Source organism: Telmatherina bonti, assembly GCF_933228915.1.
Source record: "Telmatherina bonti genome assembly, chromosome: 7".
NCBI lineage: Eukaryota > Metazoa > Chordata > Actinopteri > Atheriniformes > Telmatherinidae > Telmatherina > Telmatherina bonti.
In genome coordinates this window covers 34,542,507-34,560,863 of record NC_136625.1, presented here as the reverse complement: position 1 = coordinate 34,560,863, position 18,357 = coordinate 34,542,507, and the positions used below count along the sequence as shown (strand labels likewise).

Below are 18,357 nucleotides of genomic sequence, written 5' to 3'. Positions count from 1 at the left end.
TTCCTAATGACTCTTAGTGCTCTTCAATCTGTTGATCCATTGATGAAGGAAAATATTTAGGTCATGGTTGTTTTCTTTTTTTTAAATTGTTTGTTTGTTTTTTTTGTAAGTACTTGTGGGGGTCCTTCCTTATGTTTAAGCTTAGAAAGTTTTACATCTTTGCATATTTTAGTCTGAATTCTATGCATCACAATTGCCACACTACTGTATAATTATTCCAAAAAGGACAAATCAGTTAATTAACTGTTTACCATGTCTGGGCCGATTATGCAGTTACATTGCTGTACCTTTAGCCTTGTTTCCACCAGCGAGTACAGATCGAATCAGGGTGGGATTTCCCTGAGAAGCAAAGTATAAACCAGATCACGATAGGTGCCTCAGCTATGTAAAAACATGACACCATAGCAGTGCCATGCCTTCCTTAAAGTATGGCCAAAACACAAATCTGAAACTGCAGAGGAGAATGGCGGTCGTACAACAGTTTGTGGTCTTTCTGCTTTGTGTGTGGCTGTTCATTACAAGAACAAGACAGGCCTTGTTCAAGAGGAGGTTTCAGGGTGCAAAGAAAGTCAAAGCAAAAAGCTAGTTCTGCTTTATTTATCATGTTCCTGATCACACGGAAATAGACTTTTTTGTCAATTCAGATTGGTTAGATTGGTGCACCAAAGGAAGGATCCATTCCCAGGACCTTTCCCTCCTTTCGCATGTGGAAACTAAGCAGCTACCTCTGCTTTAACAGGTTTCCTCTCGCTAAAAGTGAAACCTATGCAAAATAGCCAAAAAGTGTAGTTTCCCCCTCATCCACTAGGGGCTCCAAAACAGAGCAAATCCCCATAGACTCCCCTGTAAAAAAAAAAAAAGAAAAAAAAAAAGACCAACTTCACAACAGAAATAAACATGTTTACAGACTGGTACAAAAAAAAACATCAACTGTGGAGGAAGTTTTTTTTCTTTTTTTTTTAACTCATCTGTTTATAACAAGCAGCAACCTGCAGGGGTTAAAAGAGAAACCTATGTGGAAGTGCATAAAACTGCAGTTCCCCCTTCATCCACTAGGGGCTCCAAAACAGCAAATCCCCATAGACTCCCATGTTAAAAAGACCAACATCACAGCGGAAATAAACATGTTTACAGCCTGGTACAGAAATCCATTTTAGCTTTAATAGGTCAGGTTTACCTTCATGACAACTGTGGGGGGAGTGTTTTTTTTTTTTTTCTAACTCGCCCGTTTAAAAGTAATTTAATCTCGAAGTTCGGCACATTTAGGGGTGTGTCCTTTTGATTGACAGGTACCTGATCTGCCGCTTCAACTAAGAAGAACGTAGAACAACCGCGGATTTTAGTCAGTTAACAACGTGACTTAGCTTTAGCCCGCTTACCTCCGTTAGCCGGTTAGCTCCTGTTAGCTCTGGGTTAGCTTGGTAAGCTCTTAGATACAAGTGGCTCAGAGTTCGCTCGATGTCAATCATCCACCATGACACTCACAGCCCCCCTCTCAGCTCTACCTCTTTGCCCATATTTGTATTTTCTGGGCAAGACGACACGCATGCCCCTGCCAAGATGGCAATGGTAGCAACCGCCCATCAAGCTTCAATTCAGCTCTTCAGAAACCTACGGGTGACGTCACGGAGGCTCCATCCATCTCTTTATATACAGTCTATAGTTTATAACCAATTCCATCTTGAAATTTGCCATAATTTGGGGTGTGTCTTCTTGATTGACAGGTACTGAATATTTTGCTGCTATAAGGGAGCGTGTAGCACACCTGCAGTTTTTAGCCAGCTAACACTGTGATGTAGCTTTATTCCAGCTACCTCTGTTAGCCAGATAGCTTAGCTACAGGGAGGTCAGCGTTTGATCAACGTCAATCATCAACCCCCACGCTCATAGCCCCCATCTCAGCTCTACCTCTTTGCCCATTTTTGTGTTTCTGAGAGTGACAACACATGTGATACTGCCAAGATGGCGATGGTGGGAACCGCCCAGTGAGCTTCAATTCAGCTCTTAAGAAACCTATGGGTGACGTCACTGAGACTCCGTCCATCAACGCAAAAAATTTACCCAGACCTGCGTCAGTTGGTGGAAGCAAGGCTATTAAATTAGGAATGTTTTGTTACGCAATAACTATTTGACCTTTAAAAGAATAAAAACAAATTGAATGTACTTTTTAAAAAACATTATGTTGATTTAAAGTTACTGCTTTATATTCCATACATGGGAAAAATGGTGGTAAATAACTATTTACAGCTATTTTTCATTAGCATTAGCGGTCAATTAATTTAAAGGGGAATTCAAGCTAATTGCTACAGTGGTGCTCATTTAGTCAATAGTAACGGCTGAAAGCATTCACTGAACTTTTTAATTCTCATTCATTTTGGTGTAGTTTACGATGAAAATAAACCACAGACCATGTAACTGTGAAGGATGTTTCTATACATGGACTTGCTGCAATTTTCAATGTCAAGGAAATGTCCACTGTTTTTATTTTTTTGAGCTAAAGTTTAAGTAACTGTACAAAAATGACAGTCAATGCATTATTTTGTAGACCTCACACGAGAGACCTCCTTATTGTGAGAATGTTTTACCACCAAGTTAATTTTTTTTTTCCGTCAAATTATCTGTCATATCCATTTTCTGGAGTATTTTGACTGTAGTGGCGATGTAATCCATTCCCTAATAAACATCTTGCAACGTGTTTTCTCTTTCACAAATTTTTATTAGACTTTTCTGACATGAATGTATTTTAGGTAAATGACTGGTATAGAACTGACTTTCTGAACCCTGGCGAGGTTAAAAGAAAAAAAAAAAAAAAAAGTTTAATTCGGATCAGGCATCTTGCGAGGCCACATGATGTTGATAACTGGGGCCCTTGGAAACGCACCACATCAAGGCAAGTGAAGATGGCGGATGTGTTGAGTGTTCTTCGCCAGTATAACATCCAGAAAAAAGAAATCGTCGCTAAAGGAGATGAAGTTATATTTGGAGAGTTCTCCTGGCCGAAAAATGTCAAGACCAACTACATAATCTACGGGTATGTCAATGCTTAGATATGCACGTTTTATTCCAAGGCCCGTAAAGCTGTAAATGCTAAGATGCTAACACAACTCCTGTCCTCGTTGCTTTGGTTAAAACTTAAATAATTTTTACTTTATTTTGCTATTATACTTGTATATATTGTCTAATCAGGCATATTCTCTACCATGTAGTGGTGACAATATGTATTTTTGCAGTTAATTGCATATTAAGAAGATTTACTTGAGCAAACTTGCATTACTGAAGTGATGCTAAATAGTTAGCATCAGCTAGCCGCGTTGTGTCCAAGAGATTCATGAAATTGCCCTTAAAGTGATTCGGTTTCCAATAATTATGGCTATAAATTGCTTTGTTTGAAGCTCAAGGGGCAAACCTTGTTCCCTTTGACGCAGAAAGTAAATAAAAATCCATTCACGCCTAACCTGGTAACTTAATTGCCCCATGTTAAAATGTCAACATTTCTTCTTTTTGGACTGACTTTTCGTCCATTAATTTTTTTTTTCTTTTGTTTCAATCCTCAGTACTGGAAAAGAAGGTCAGCCAAAGGAGTATTATACTTTAGACTCTATTTTGTTCTTGCTCAACAATGTGCATCTGTCGCATCCTTCCTATGTGCGAAGAGCTGCAGTAAGTACATCCATAAATCCCGAAGATTTTGGTTTGTATTTGTAAAATAAAGCAACATCTTTCAAGTTTTTTTTTTTTTTTTTTTTTTTTTTTTAACACTCACATCTTTAAAGTGTGTTTCAGTGACATGACTTTATGTTTACAGACTGAGAACATCCCTGTCGTCAGGCGGCCTGACCGAAAGGGTTTACTGTCATACCTCAATGGCGAAAGTTGTAAGTACTTTCTCCTCCTGTGTGATACTTAGGGTGACTAGATCTTCTCTCACCAAATGTGGGACAATGTAAGATTCCACTCTGCAATGACAAAGTTTAAAAAAAACAAAACAAAAAAACAACAACTTTCTATTCTGCTCTTTGGTCATAAAGTTTCTAACCAAACATAACAGATCTGTGACTATAAAGCTTCCCTCTGAGTAGCATGTTTTTTGTGACTCCAATTTTTGTGCCTTTTCACGTCATATTCTTTGTTCCCTTTGACATATAGTGTGACATGGAAAAATTACTTTGACAAACCCTCTCACAGTGTCCTCAAACAGGTTTAACCGAGAAATATATATGCTTTCCCAGTCTTTGTTGTACCAACACTCTTTCTTCTTCGCTGCGATCGTCTCCCTGTCCTCCATGATCAATCGGTGTATTTATTTATTTATTTTCTTCAGTGGGTGCACCGGTGCATCCTAGATGTGCATTAAGTCCCACCTCCTAGTTTGATTGACATGAGTGTAACTCAAATTAACAGGCAGTGTGATGTGACAGCTGTCAAATCTTTTGCCACACAATTAGTAAAATCCAGTTTTGTTTTGTTTTTTTCCTTCACAAAAGTGAAGACTGGTCATAGCAATGCGGGACAGTGTCCCGTTTTGTGGGACGTGTGAAAAGTAATAGAAATGTGAGACTATCCCGCACAAAGCGTGACATCTGGCCACCCTAGTAAGGGTACATATGTAACTCAGTAGACTTTATTTTAGACTAGCCCTAAATGTTATTCTGACCTGAGCCTGTCTCATTTCTCCGTTGTGCTGTTTTATGATGATGTAGTGTTACTGGAAATGAACATTATTGCAGACAGGTGTGATTGCTCAGAAGCCTGTTCTAATAACTGTTTATGCTTTTACTAGTTGAATTATTAACTTTGTGGTTCATTTGCAGCAACATCAACGAGCATTGACAGAAGTGCGCCTATAGAAATAGGTCTTCAACGGCCGACACAAGGTAAGTTCACTAGTCTGTTTTTTTATGAGTTGCAAACACAACTCGGCTGTCTTTTTTTATTTTCTGCAGGATCAGATGTGGAAGTTGGAAGAAAAATGTATCTAAAACTACTTCCAATTTAGTTTGTTCATATTCTTAAAAATGAATTTAATCTATTTATAGTGAAAAGAGCAGCTGATGAGGTGTCTTCTGAAGCCAAAAAACCAAGGATCGAGGTAAGTTGATCAGAACGTTACGGGTATGAACAGTCAAAAATATTTTATCATCAAGGGAATGTTTTTTTAAATGTTTATAAAAAGGGGGGCAAAAGGCCTTGGCGTGAAGCAGTGGGCATGGTTAGGTACATAATGATTCAAACTGATTACATTTTATATGGCTGCAGCGTGATTATGAAACAATGAAACATGCATATCAATCCATCCAAATGGATGAGATTTGGCAGTTCATCGTACAGGCTGAATATGCCGACATGTTTTCCAGTATTGCAAAGGACAGTCCCGGAAAATATGCCTGTATGTTGTTGTAAATTTACACACAGTATTCCAACCACTTACGTAGATAACAGACTTGTAACCAACATTATGCTGCTATGTGGAATAAAAAATCTTTTCCTTCAGTCAAAAACACGTTTTGTGATTTAATGATCAGCAGGGTCATTAGTCCAGTCCAAAAAAGTAATTAGTTACTTTCACTCGTTACTTTGGTCAATTGTAACGCCAACTTTACTTGTTACTGCGTTTGAAAATTAACATCAGTAATTATTGTGTTAGTTTACCGTTTCTTAACTTACCGTGTAAACCAGGGGTCGACAACGAGATCTACATCTAAATATTTGTCGTCTGAAAACTCGACACACCAGGTTTTAAATTTCTGCCTCAAACCAGCGCAGAAGGCTGAGAGGAGTAGCCAGCTTCAGGGTAACGTCCCTCCTACTTTGCCTTGGTAAGGTTGGAGGGACGCAGGACTCTGCTGGAACTACCAGAGCCGTGTGGTGTTTACTGCTAAAGCCTGTAGCAAAACATTCACCGCTACACAGCCAGTTTCTCACTGCTGACTTCCCGACGCAGCTGACGTGCTTCCAGCTCAGGTCTAAGTCGTCTGTTTTTACTGAATGCAGTACTTATATTTATGATGAAATATCTTGTTGCCATGGGCGTTCTGAGAGATCCACAGTAGCGAAATGATTTCACACAGCAGCTGATCAATCAGAATGATCAGCTGATACGACAGAGCAGTTTCTTTCCACTGATCTGTGAAGTCAAAAGAAAGAACTTCAGTAGAAAAAAAACTCCAGTGAGTTATAAACCGTCTTGTTTTATTTTATAAAATCTAGAAGTGAAGACATGAGTCGTTACCTCAATCACATCCATCTCTATGGCAACATGTCCAGACACACACACACACACACACAGAGGCAGCGCATGAACGTGGCACTTAAACGGCAGACATGGGGCAACTACAGCGTGGGTAATGCAGGAACGAGCATTACTACAGTATAGCAACGTCATTTTGTTACTGATATTTTAAGTGCAGTGCATTACTTTACTTCATTACCCTAAAAAGTATTATAATTACTGTAACGTATTACCACCAACACTGCTGATCAGCAAGCCTTTCACCAGCTTATTAAAATCACATCTACCAGAATCGGTTTCATTGTCGAATCAACATTATTTTATTGATTTAACAGTTGGAAAAAGTTTTTTACATCCATACAGCGAGTCAGTCGTCCACATCAGCTTTACAATGCATCTAATAAGCAACTTCTTCTCCTTCCACTGCGGATCAAAGTCTGTTTTCCTCTTTCATTTGACTAATGTTAAAATGTACATGATGATAAATCTGTTATTGTAGAAGGATGGTCATAAACATCTATCAGGTGTTATTTCAAAAACACATTTAATGCGCACGTAGGTAATACGGAGTGTGAATTACTGTTTAAATCCCAGCTAATATTTCACTGGATAAACCCAGTAACCAGTTTGCTTACTTGTGTTCCAAAGAGAAGTTGGATCAGGAACATCGATGAGTAAACAATACTTCACAAGTAACTGATTAGATTCCCCGTTTCAGCTTCTCACTATGGTTTGTAATGCAAAGTGGGAATGACAGAAACAATAACACACTTACAGCCATTTATTGACCATCTGAAACGGTTTCTCTCACTTCAGATTCATTTAGAGCTTGGCGCTGAGGCTGCAGCTGCTTCCTCAGATCTGCAGCACCTGTCTTCTTCTGTTTGTTTTTGCATTTCAGACTGAAATGATGAAAGAAATTCCTTTTATTTAAATGTCTCTCTGGCCGACTGAGCTGTACATGTCCAGGCTGGACTGCTGCAGAGGACAAGAGATACTGTCCGTCAGGGAATTTCTCTCTATGTATTTTACATCACAGAAGATGGAATATAATATAAATGGAAACATACAAGTGATTTTTATTGGAAAATGAATTCATCACCAGTCAGAAAATAATGTGTCATGTCGCCTTCAGCAGTGATCAGCAGCTGCAGCGCTGCAAAGTGCTTCACTGTGGAAGAATTCCTCCCGTCCGGCACTGACGTTTATCACATTCAAACAAATAATGCATAATAACAATGTATAATAATACATTAAGAATATTGTAGCGCCTCTTCTTTTTGAACCAGCCGCTGCACAGTCCTGCGTTTTAGTGACAGTTCGTCAGATTTCCTGTCTTGCAGGGTTAGTGAGTCTCCCGCAGTTCTTCTTCTCTGGCCTTTCAATCACTGCGCGTCTTCTTGCAGGAAAAATGCCTTCTCGTTCCGCGTCGGTGATGTTTGTCCCTTACCAGTAGCTGTAGTTTGTGATGGTGATTCCCTACCGGCTCACCTGTCATGTGGAGAAACAAACCAAAATTTCCTCGAGTCGTCATAATGCACCAACAATTGTTCCACTAAGTCCCTTTAAGTCGCTGTCTCAGTGACTTTCTTTTTGAGATATCTCAGTGTTTCTCAGTCCAGGCTCTCAGGACCCCCCCCACCCCCAGCGTGTTATACAGGTAACCTCTACTTTAACACACCTGAATGAAATAACAGGGTTGGTTTAACAGGCTTCAAAGAAGACCTTGAAGTTCAATAATGTGGCTCAAATGTTTTGAGGTGTCTAAAACATGCAGGGCGGGGGGTCCTGGATTCAGACACACTGGGGTAACTTAATTATATGGGCAGAGGCTGTTACCATGGTAACCAGAGAAACGGAAGTTCTTTACTTGTCCATCTTTTACGTCTGCAGTGATGAGCAGTTTAGCCAACGGCCTTTTTAATGAAAACAAGCTGCAGTCCGTCCTGCAGGTGATGAGGCAGCAGCTCTGCCTGGCTGCTCATCTGCCACAGATGCAGACCGTGTGTGTGTGTGTGTGTGTGTGTGTGTGTGTGTGTGTGTGTGTGTGTGTGTGTGTGTGTGTGTGTGTGTGTGTGTGTGTGTGTGTGTGTGTGTGTGTGTGTGTGTGTGTGTGTGTGTGATTCTATGTGAACCTGCTTCCAGCTCATCTGACTGAGATTAACTTCTGTCCTAAAGTAACTGTGTTGATGTTACTTTGGCGTTTAGGATGAGGAACGAGTTCGCCTGGACAAGGAGCGCCTGGCGGCCCGCCTGGAGGGCCACAAAGAGGGCATCGTGCAGACCGATCAGATCAGGTACCACACATCAGAGCCATTGCTTCCTGGACTGAGATAGGTAGCTATTTTTATTAAACGGTGGTGTATGTGAGATCTGATCCGGATCAGTCTGATGGCTCTGACTGTCCCGCTTTTCTAATCGCTGATGTCTGCGTACCGCTTCAAAAGGTCCGAACTTGTCCCCGCTTGTTTCAGATCGCTGTCTGAGGCCATGTCGGTGGAGAAAATCGCAGCCATCAAAGCCAAGATTATGGCGAAGAAGCGTTCAACCATCAAAACCGATCTGGACGACGACATTACCCTGAAGCAGAGAAGCTTTGTGGATGCGGAGGTGGACGTCACCAGGGACATCGTGAGCCGCGAGAGGGTGTGGAGGACCAGGACGACCATTCTCCAGAGCACTGGGAAGGTCAGATCCAAGAAGCAGGTCTCATCCAGGCACACGGACGTCTGGACGCTTTCTGTTTGCATCAGAAAGTTTATTTTATTTCCACTTCCTCACAAGGCGCCATCTTGCTATTTAATTTAGGAACCGGGAGGGGACAAAGTTTGTTTTCTACTGATAGATCATAAAAGAAGTGTTAAACGTGCGATCACGGCTTCCATACAGAATGAGTGCAGACGTGCGTTTTTCCCCACTGTTCATTGTGGGAAGACGAATCCCACCCTGCTGGGACCCCGTGCCCCTCCTTTGGACCACACGCCAAATTTTCTACATCCTTCACTGCAAATCGATCATCAGTTGCTTGACATGAGAGAATTCTCCAAGTCTGCATGTCGGTGCCTCTTAGATCCGGCTCAGGGATCAGGCAAGCGTCCCTCCTTTTACAGAAATGCAGCTTCAGCTCGTTTCATCCTCCATAAGAAGCGACAACTTTGTTGCTCTCGCGTCTCCGAGAAGAAAATGACGTCATTTTCTTCTCACAGACGTGTTTGGAGACAGTTCTTTTTTCTTGCGGAGCTCCGAGAAGTATCGTGTGATTGGTGGGACATTTGAGGTGGGCGTGGTTAAAACGGTGAAAGCACGAAGCGGATTTTAAAACGGATTGTTTTGATAAAACAGCTGATGAAAGTGGTTAAAAAAAAAAAAAAAGTACAAATATTTTTACATGTGGCAGTAAAACACTCGGACACAGCCGCGTGCACGACCCGCAACAAAGTCGCTCGTTGAAAATGAAACAAGCGGGTTGATTGCACATAAGCAGACACCCCTCCCCGCTGCAGATGGAGCTTCGCGTGGAGGATGAATAAACCTGAAGAAAGTTCCTGCAGCCTCGAGAACAAGAACAGATTTCTCACCTTAGTGCAGGATGTAACAAGCCCCCCCCCCCCCCCCCCCCCCCCGAAGCTCAGGATGTCCTGCTGACATTAAACTCTGCAAAATGAGTTTACATGTTGATCGGTTTGATCTGGATCTTTATTTGTTCTGCCACCACACAAACAGGAGTGTGTATGGCTTATCGCTGTGAACTAAACTGAGCAGGAGGAATTCTTCTTTCATAAAACGTGAAAACGTTCAGAGACACTTTTAACCACCAGGTGGAGACAAAAGCTTCTGTTTCATGTCAGATTTTCACTAAACAACCAGAAACTCTGAGCTTTTGTCTTAGTTTTGCTGGGTTGTTTACTGCTTGGTCTCTGAACAAAGGAGTTTTTCCCCTCTCTACCTGATGGTGCTCTCTTTTAGAAATATAGAGTCAGATACCTGATTAAAGCTTGTGTTGTTTACTTAACTCCTGTATCGTCTGGTTTGTTTTCATGCAGAACTTCTCCAAGAACATCTTTGCCATCCTTCAGTCGGTGAAAGCCAGAGAAGAAGGTCGCGCACCAGAACAGAGAGCAGCACAAAACACCACTCAAGTGGTAAAAGCACGACTTCCTACCTGTAAACCAGCCTGCTGGAGCTGAACTCGTGGTTGTTTGTATCTGACAGGAAAACAGCCAGAATAAAGAACTGTGTTGAAGTCAGAAGCAGCTTCATAAGTTCTAAACTTGTGCTTCATGTTGCTTCAGGACCCGTCCCTAAGGAACAAACAGCCAGTCCCGGCGGCCTACAACAGATACGATCAGGAGCGATTCAAAGGAAAAGAAGGTGAGCTTGTTTTCACCGAGTGATGAGTTCCAATCAACGGAAAATCAGCTGCTTGTCGACTCGGACGAGCAGGAGAAGAATGAGGAACTCTGACCTTCCAGATTGATGAAAGGGATGTTGATGCTAAACCAGAAGGGTTTTAGCTCAGCTTGCCTCTACAAGTCTGCCTTGATAAAGCAATGCATCCGATAGCATCTCTGTCATGTGCTCATTTATATTATACAACTTTAAGTTCAGGTCAGCTCAGTGTTTTCTCCAGATTTGCTGTAGATTTGATGCAAGTTGCTAAATTAGCATTTTCTAGTATTAACCAAGAAAAGTCTGCAGTTGGCATGGTTATACTTTTATCTGTCATTGAGTTGCACTGTAAGAGGTGTCATGGTCGTGTCTGCTCTGCAGAGACATCGCTACGCTGAGAGGAAACTAACTTTGTTTATTTATACTTTTAGATTTAGAATTAAGCTGCTGCCATTCTGTCACTCATTGCAGTTTTTCTTTTGTAGAAACGGAGGGTTTCAAAATCGACACCATGGGCACCTACCACGGCATGACCCTGAAGTCAGTGACGGTAAGAACATGGCGACCGTGCTGTCGCTCGACCTCAGTCGCTGCTACCTGAAATACACCGTGTCTGTTTGCGCAGAGCATCAGGTTTCTCAGTCAAAGTCAGATAAGGGGTCAGAGTTTCACTAGTCATCATTCCTTATTATACCATTTCTAATATTATAATAATTACAATTGAATTGAATTTAATTGGATTTCCCTTTGGGGATTAAGAAAGTATTTTTCATTTCATTAAATTAGAAGATTTAATTAACTTAGTAATATTATGGATGTTGTATTACATCTAATCAGTGTTCCAGGCTAATGCACTGCATAATTGACTAATTATTAATGGTAAAGCATCAAATTTAAGAATCTTAATATAAAAAATTGCTGATATAATCTACTTTATATTTTAGGTTATAGATTTTATAGTAGAATAAAAAGTAAATATAAAAATGAAGTAACTTTTTTTTTTTTTTAATGTTTTGAAAATAGAGAAAAGTTCAAGGTTTCTTTTTGTGTTTTGCTGATTTTTGGCAATAAACAGATGGTTTTTGTCTGTTTTCACACTTTACTCTGTTACAACAAACCAATGTATGAAGACTAAATGGAAAAACCTAAATGTGTCCAAGAAGCTGAAAACTGACTAAAGTCGCATCTACTTCTGCATGTTTTTATTATTTGTTTCTAAAGATAGAAAATTAGTCAACTTTCTTCATCTAAAACAGCGGTTTGGGGGGGGTTTCTGTAAGGCAGTGTGTTAATGGATGCGGTATGACTCAGCTGCGTGTCTCTAAACATCTGGAGTCGTGGGTCGTGAACTTGGCGATTGCATGACTTCTTTCACACTAAATGCAACAGGACATGTTGCAGCCCTGCAGGCAGACACGATGCTGTTCAGCTGTCAGCCCTTAAACAGTTCAAGCTCTTGCTGTTTCTACATTTCTCATTTAACCCTTTATGTCACCTTTTTTTCTCTCTCCATTTTTCTCAACCTTTTTTCTTTCCGATCATTTCAGCGTTTTGCTGCTCAAGCCATGAATTTTCTTAAATTAACTTCTTTTTAGACACATTTTTAAAATACTTTTTTTTCTTTTTTTTTCTTTTTTTTTCTTCTTTTTTTTAAAAAGTTTTTTACAGCCTCTCTGGTGACCTTCATCCTTTCCAGGAGTTTAACTCTTGAGTATCTAAATCATTCATTTATAATAAATAAAAGAAAACATAAAAACATTATAAAAATCTTTTCTAAAATGAATGTAACAAGGTTGTAATTAAACCCCTTTAAATGTCAAAGTTTGGCACAAAACTAATTCGATGATTCTTCCTCTGGTGGCCTTCAGGGTCTCGCCGACTTCCATTAAAACCACATATTTTGATCTCAGTGTCATTGCCGTTAAAAATCATTGACTCTTTAATGTCAGCATTTCTTGACATCTTTTCTGGATTCCACCAAATTAAACTGGTTTCCAGTAAAAGGCAGATGCAGGACAACCTGGTATTTTTTATGTTTTGTGTGTGTCTGTGAAATTATTACACCGCTCTTCTTCTAAATGAAGTCCCGACAGAAAACATGAATCGCTTCAGTGGGTTTATTGTATTTGTTGAAAGGAGACACATGATTGGTCACCGTCTAGGGGTGCTTCCTCTTTTTTTTTTTTTTTTTTTCTTTTCCACAAATGCTTTATTTTTGTCAAAAGTTTGGTCCAAACTCCAGACAGAAAAATAACTTCCACATCTAGAGCAAGAACTGTTCTCCATAAATCCTAACTTGTACTGTTTTGCAGTGTCAGTCTTGTGCTGCTGTTTACCCAGACTTGTCTCTTTGGTGCACATGTGGAAACATTTATTGCCTGTCTGCATCGGTTTATTAAACACAGAGAAAAATAAGATTTTGTACCACAGCAAATGGATATTTGATCAAATATAACTGTACGTGTGCTTTCCGGTTGTTCCCTTCTCATCGCAAAGATTTAATCTCATTAGTAGAAAATTGTCGGTTTTCTGACAGGATTTGATAAACACTGATAAACAAATCCCTTGACGTAAAATGAGAAAGTACACGCGCTAGTACAGTAGGTTGACGGCATCAGTGAAGTAGTTTCTCCCCGTACACTCTGTTTACGTGAGCTCTGTTCGTTCTGTCTTTCGTCATGTTGATGCAGGCGTTTTTTCTGTTGGTCTGAAGGTGGTACCAGAGTTTCAGTATTTCGTTGGGATGAAAGCCGTGCGACGTTATCAGATGGTTGTACTTGCAGCTGGAGTAAGGCACTCGCCAGTGGTTGAAAAGGAAGCCGTTGGGCGGCGGCGTCGGCTCGATTCGCAGCTGAGCCAGACATATGCCAACGTACACGTCCTCCAGCTGCAGGAGAGGGATACTTGTAGAAACGTGATAGATTTTGGAAGCCATGTCTCCAGAGAAGACGTAACCAGTCCCAGAGCAGAATGTGGGATACTTGTCTCCTGGGTAGAGCGCCGGGGGCATGTACCACTTACTGTTTTTGTTTCGGTTGGGTGCAAAGCCTCTCATGTTGTAGCCAGTGAAGTACTTCTTCCTGGGCGTCAGTTCTGGTCTGAGCAGCTTATAGATGAGGTAATGTGTGTTGACGAACATGTCGCTGTCCGTTTTCATGACGTAGTGCGCCAACGGGCAGTGCATGGCCACCCAGTTCATTCCCATCAAGGTCTTTATGGTGAGGTTTTTGTAGGAATCCAGAAAGTCTTGCTGAATAATGTCATGATGCCTTCTGCTCTCAGCTTGTAGCATCTTTTGCTGGAGGGCTCCCAGCTCTCCATCGTTGTTCCCCAGCAGAAAGAGCCGGATAAACCCCAGAGCCGGCGCCACGCTCTCGTTTCCCCAGGTCTGCCGTATGACGTTCCTCGCCTCCACCTGACGAGCCTCGGTGGTGATAAGCAGCACGAGAAACGGAGCAGATTGGTTTTTTGTGCACTTGTCTGGCTCGTTGATGATATATGTGAAAGGTCCCTGTGATATTGTGCTATTGGCGTCCCCCCCTTCACTTTGGCTGGTGTTAGCTGCCTCTGTGTCACCTTGCAGTGAAGAAACACCCTTCCTCTCATGAGAGCTGATGTTCACTTCAGTCTTGAGTATTTGCTGAGGAATGATGACAAACCTCCATGCTGGTTGATGGCTGCTGTTGTTAGCCTTAGACGTATGAAGCCCCCCACCTCCGTACACCACAGGGTAACCTGTCCACCATGGCAAACCAGTAAGCTTAGGGAGCCACACCTGGTGGACCAAAAAGACCAGAACTCCCAGCAGCGAGAGGAGGTACAGAAGTTTAACAGTGTGTGTACAGCAGTGACGTCGCCTCCACTGCATGATGCTGCAGGTTTACACCTCTGATCCAGGTCTTCAGAGGAGCCGCTGGAAACTGCGAGCCGAGTCTCTTAAAAGCATTTCATTGCTGTTTTCTTACTTTCTCACACATTGATTTCTTTCTTGAAGCCCAGCGGTTACCTAGGTGACAAACCAGAAGGGACATTTGTCAGTATTCATCATATAAAGATAAGCGAGGGGTATAAGGTTTAGGTGCTACATCGTATTCTTTCTCTGATGCTCTTTGTTTGCATTTATAACTTTCCAGTTCTAATCCTCGCAGCTCATTCTGTAATAATTAAAGATTAAACACACGTTTATATTAATATTGACCTTATAAACCCTGATTGTGACTGCATGAATTAATAGATCTGTGTTTGGAAATATAATTTACAGGTTTATGGATTACATGAAAGATAATCTGTCATAATAATAATAATTATACTATATATATATATATATATATATATATATATATATATATATATATATATACTAACCCTTTAACTGTCGTCTACTGTTTGGTGACCGAAATTAATTTAATTAAAAATAGGTATGTTGCATAAAAAGTAAGTAATTGGCATCCTGTTACTGTTGAAGATTGTGACAATTTTACTTTTGTAACCATGTTAACTATTTTCTAACACTTCAAAAAGGAAGAAAAAATGTAAAATAAAAAAAAATAAAGTTTTGTTTAGCGTTTGAACTAAGGATAAAAATGTGTAACCCATCTTTCATTCAGGGCACAATTAAATGGCTCTCAGTAAAGGAATACATTGAAGTTGCACGACGTAACTCCTTTTTAGAAATGTGCATTTCTGACTCGTTTTGATGCCACACTGACATTCATTGTGGACATTCCTGGAGCTGATGGTGTCCAGGAGCGTCCCTGGCTGAGAAGCAGCACGCCACATCTGTTTTTCCTGCTCACTTTGCAGCAGCAGCTCGTTTTATGGCACAATGTTACATTCTAGCAAATGGATGGCTGTTTTTGAATTTGTTGAATATTATTTATGAAGAAAGGGAGAGAAAGGGGTAGAGCAAGGAGGTAAGACAAGAGTCAATAGTGGACTGACTTTTACTGGCTGGGCAGGGCTCAGAGAAGAGACAGGATGCAAGACCGATGCTGAAGTATGTTGTTGGAGCGTCTCAGTAAGAAAACCTGTTGAGTAATGGGCCTTTGGTAGTCAAGGAGATACGAGCTGATTTACACACAAGTTGGTCACATCTGGATTGAAGCATGAAATTTGGCACAAATGTAACCAAGTATGTTGTCTTTTATACATGAGTAGATTCTTCTTCTTCATACCTCCATTCGTCCAGGCATGACCACAGAAAAACATGTTTTTGCTCATTTGCTGCTTATTTAATGAAGTAATCCCAGTAATGCTAGTTCACTTCCCAGATGGCAAAAGATGCAAATTCAATGTTGATTTTAGGTCATTAAATCAAAATTATTATGTTTGAATTCTGTCACTTAATAGGCACTGTTTCAATGTTCTGCATGTAGATCTGCCAGCACCTGTTTTAACAAAGTTGGAAACATTTATGGAAGGGTAGGAGGCTTATAGAATATAAAATAACCTTCCCAGGCTGTCAGCAGAGGATTTTGTTATACTAGTGTACTGGTTCCTTTCTTTATAGTAGTATAATATGTAGTTAGAAAAAACACCAAGGAGGTTCCTTTGGATAAAGACTGGAAGGGGAAAGAACCCCTGAAAGAAATCTACTAAACTGAAGTCTCAGCAGTCTTTTTTTAGCTTTTCTAGCTGGATGTAGACCTCTTGCTGGCATTTGTTCTTGGGAAACATTATCTTTATTTAAATATTAGCAAACAGCTTGACAGGTAACCTTGCCCTCTCTTCTTCCACGCTTTCAGTGGCTCAGATATCACATCCTCGTTTGCTGACAAGGGGCAAGAAAACTATTTTCTACTTGAGTATTTTTTGAGGGGTCATTTTTGTTCAAGACAGTGAGCTCCACACCTGGAGTGGTAATGGCAGAGGATTAAGCTCGTCTGGAGCCATAAACTGTTATGATGCCCACTGTTTGAAGTGAAAAGAGCTCATCAAACGCATATTTCGTACAAGGAAGGCAGTCCCTTTAAACATTACAACAACAAAAGCAGTATTAATAAAACATCACAAAAGAGCTGTTTATCCAGGTGGCCATGTGTAGGACAGAAACCTACACATGGCCACCTGGATATTGAGTTCTTTAGAACTGAGATGGCTGAGGCCAGGAAAGGCTTCATCCCAAAGTGGACCAGTCTTCCCAAAGCTTATTGTTGTTGGGTCTTGCTCCAGCATGAACGGGGACATACTCTGTTGCATTTGTGACTAATATCATGCTTCTGTCCAGAAGTGTTCACATAGTTGACAGGATCCTGTAAGAATCATGTTTTACAATGCTGGATTGTTAATGAGGAGTGGTACTTCATGTGAGTTCATTAACAGCCTTTAATTTATGTTCCCATTGCGTTGCTGTAATTTGGATTTGCATAGATTCACAGTGAACACATTCAGTCCAATTTACAAAACTATAAGCCTCAGAAGATTTTTCTAATCTGTGTTAGATGTGATATTACCAGTGAAGAACAAACTTTTAAGGGACAAGAAATAAACACTCTTCTTACATCCTCATCTGTAAATAGTCACCATGGTAATGCTGTCGACATTCTGCATACTTATTTCTTACAGCGTCTTCAGTGACATGTCAGACTTTACAAGTTAGATTTTATGATCATTTTACTATACGGTTGTAAAATGTAGTGGTGTAATCGTAGCTATTACTACTACCATTACTTGTAAAATATGTATAGTAAATATGCTGGAGGGGATTTTGGCGCTCATTTTTAGGACACTAGTCACACGTCTCATTCAACGGAAGGCTTGCCATTGGTGACTAATGCAACACATGGAGTTATTAATAACATGGATAAGAAAAAAACAAAAATTGTTTTACTGTGTAAAGTTGATGTCTTTTTAAAAATGTATTAATCTTCAGACACATGGAGCTGTATACTCGCAACACACAGTTACACCTGCATACGCACTATTATTCTATGTTTCATTGTTCCTATCTCTCGTGTTGTCATCATTTGTTGTTAAATAAAAAGTAAATAGCATGAAGACCAGATTTGGATTTTAAACTTGTTTAAACTGAGCAGATAGTTTACCAGTTGTTGGTTCACCACTGTTCTGGCTAACATTTGTAGTTGGCTTTGATTATTGATGTGATTATTTCACAATAAATGCTGTGTAGACATTATTTAATCCACATTCTACCAGCCTTGTTAAACAATGTCTTATCAGCTAAGTGTGTAACACTGGCTGCCTCATGTGTCATGTTACATCCAGCTTTACAGACGTGTTAAATCTTGATGTGGTTAAAGATTTTCCTCGGATCTGATGCTTCTGCTCGCTGAAGGAAGGAAACCTTGTGCACTACACTAATTCTGACATCTTGCACAATAATAGAGCTTATATGAGCTTACATGTTTTTAGATAACCTTTTGCATGTTTTAAAGAGGTAAATAAAGACTTCATATGAAGTTCTTCTGAGCCAGGTGTTAGAGAACAACTGTTAGACTTTGTAGAATTTCTCAGCATGGTACACCCTCATAACGTCTAATTAATCACCCAGTTTGCATCCTACATGCACTCTGAGCTCTCTCCAGCAAGTATAAGTCCCTGTCACTTCGCTCTTTCTTTTCTTCTTCTTCTTGAGTTCTTTGCTGAATAAGCCAGTACGTTGATGCTAGTTGTCTGATCCTCCCATAATAAATATGAGCCATCGAAATGAGTCGCAAACAGTCATTTTAAGATCAAAAGCTTATAGTGCTACTTTAAGAGGTCAAGGTGATGGTTAAGTC

General features: G+C 40.4%; 2 protein-coding genes across 2 annotated transcripts in view; one reads left to right on the top strand and one right to left on the bottom strand.

Annotated features, from left to right (window-relative positions):
• The first annotated feature begins 2,890 nt into the window (after window positions 1-2,890).
• The window catches only part of cdc73 (cell division cycle 73, Paf1/RNA polymerase II complex component, homolog), a 35,069-nt gene continuing 19,602 nt past the window's right edge, over window positions 2,891-18,357 (top strand). Inside the window, exons 1-10 of the mRNA XM_079244293.1 lie at window positions 2,891-3,031; window positions 3,555-3,660; window positions 3,806-3,875; window positions 4,812-4,874; window positions 5,037-5,089; window positions 8,438-8,526; window positions 8,704-8,917; window positions 10,273-10,371; window positions 10,522-10,600; window positions 11,104-11,168. Of these exons, the coding sequence (XP_079100419.1) occupies window positions 2,901-3,031; window positions 3,555-3,660; window positions 3,806-3,875; window positions 4,812-4,874; window positions 5,037-5,089; window positions 8,438-8,526; window positions 8,704-8,917; window positions 10,273-10,371; window positions 10,522-10,600; window positions 11,104-11,168 (969 nt within the window). The 5' untranslated portion in view covers window positions 2,891-2,900. The remainder of the gene's footprint in view (window positions 3,032-3,554; window positions 3,661-3,805; window positions 3,876-4,811; window positions 4,875-5,036; window positions 5,090-8,437; window positions 8,527-8,703; window positions 8,918-10,272; window positions 10,372-10,521; window positions 10,601-11,103; window positions 11,169-18,357) is intronic.
• Window positions 12,956-14,581, bottom strand: LOC306758734 (beta-1,3-galactosyltransferase 2-like). The gene has a single exon (XM_079244112.1). It carries the CDS (start codon window positions 14,484-14,486, stop codon window positions 13,233-13,235), a length of 1,254 nt encoding a protein of 417 aa, XP_079100238.1. The 5' UTR covers window positions 14,487-14,581; the 3' UTR covers window positions 12,956-13,232.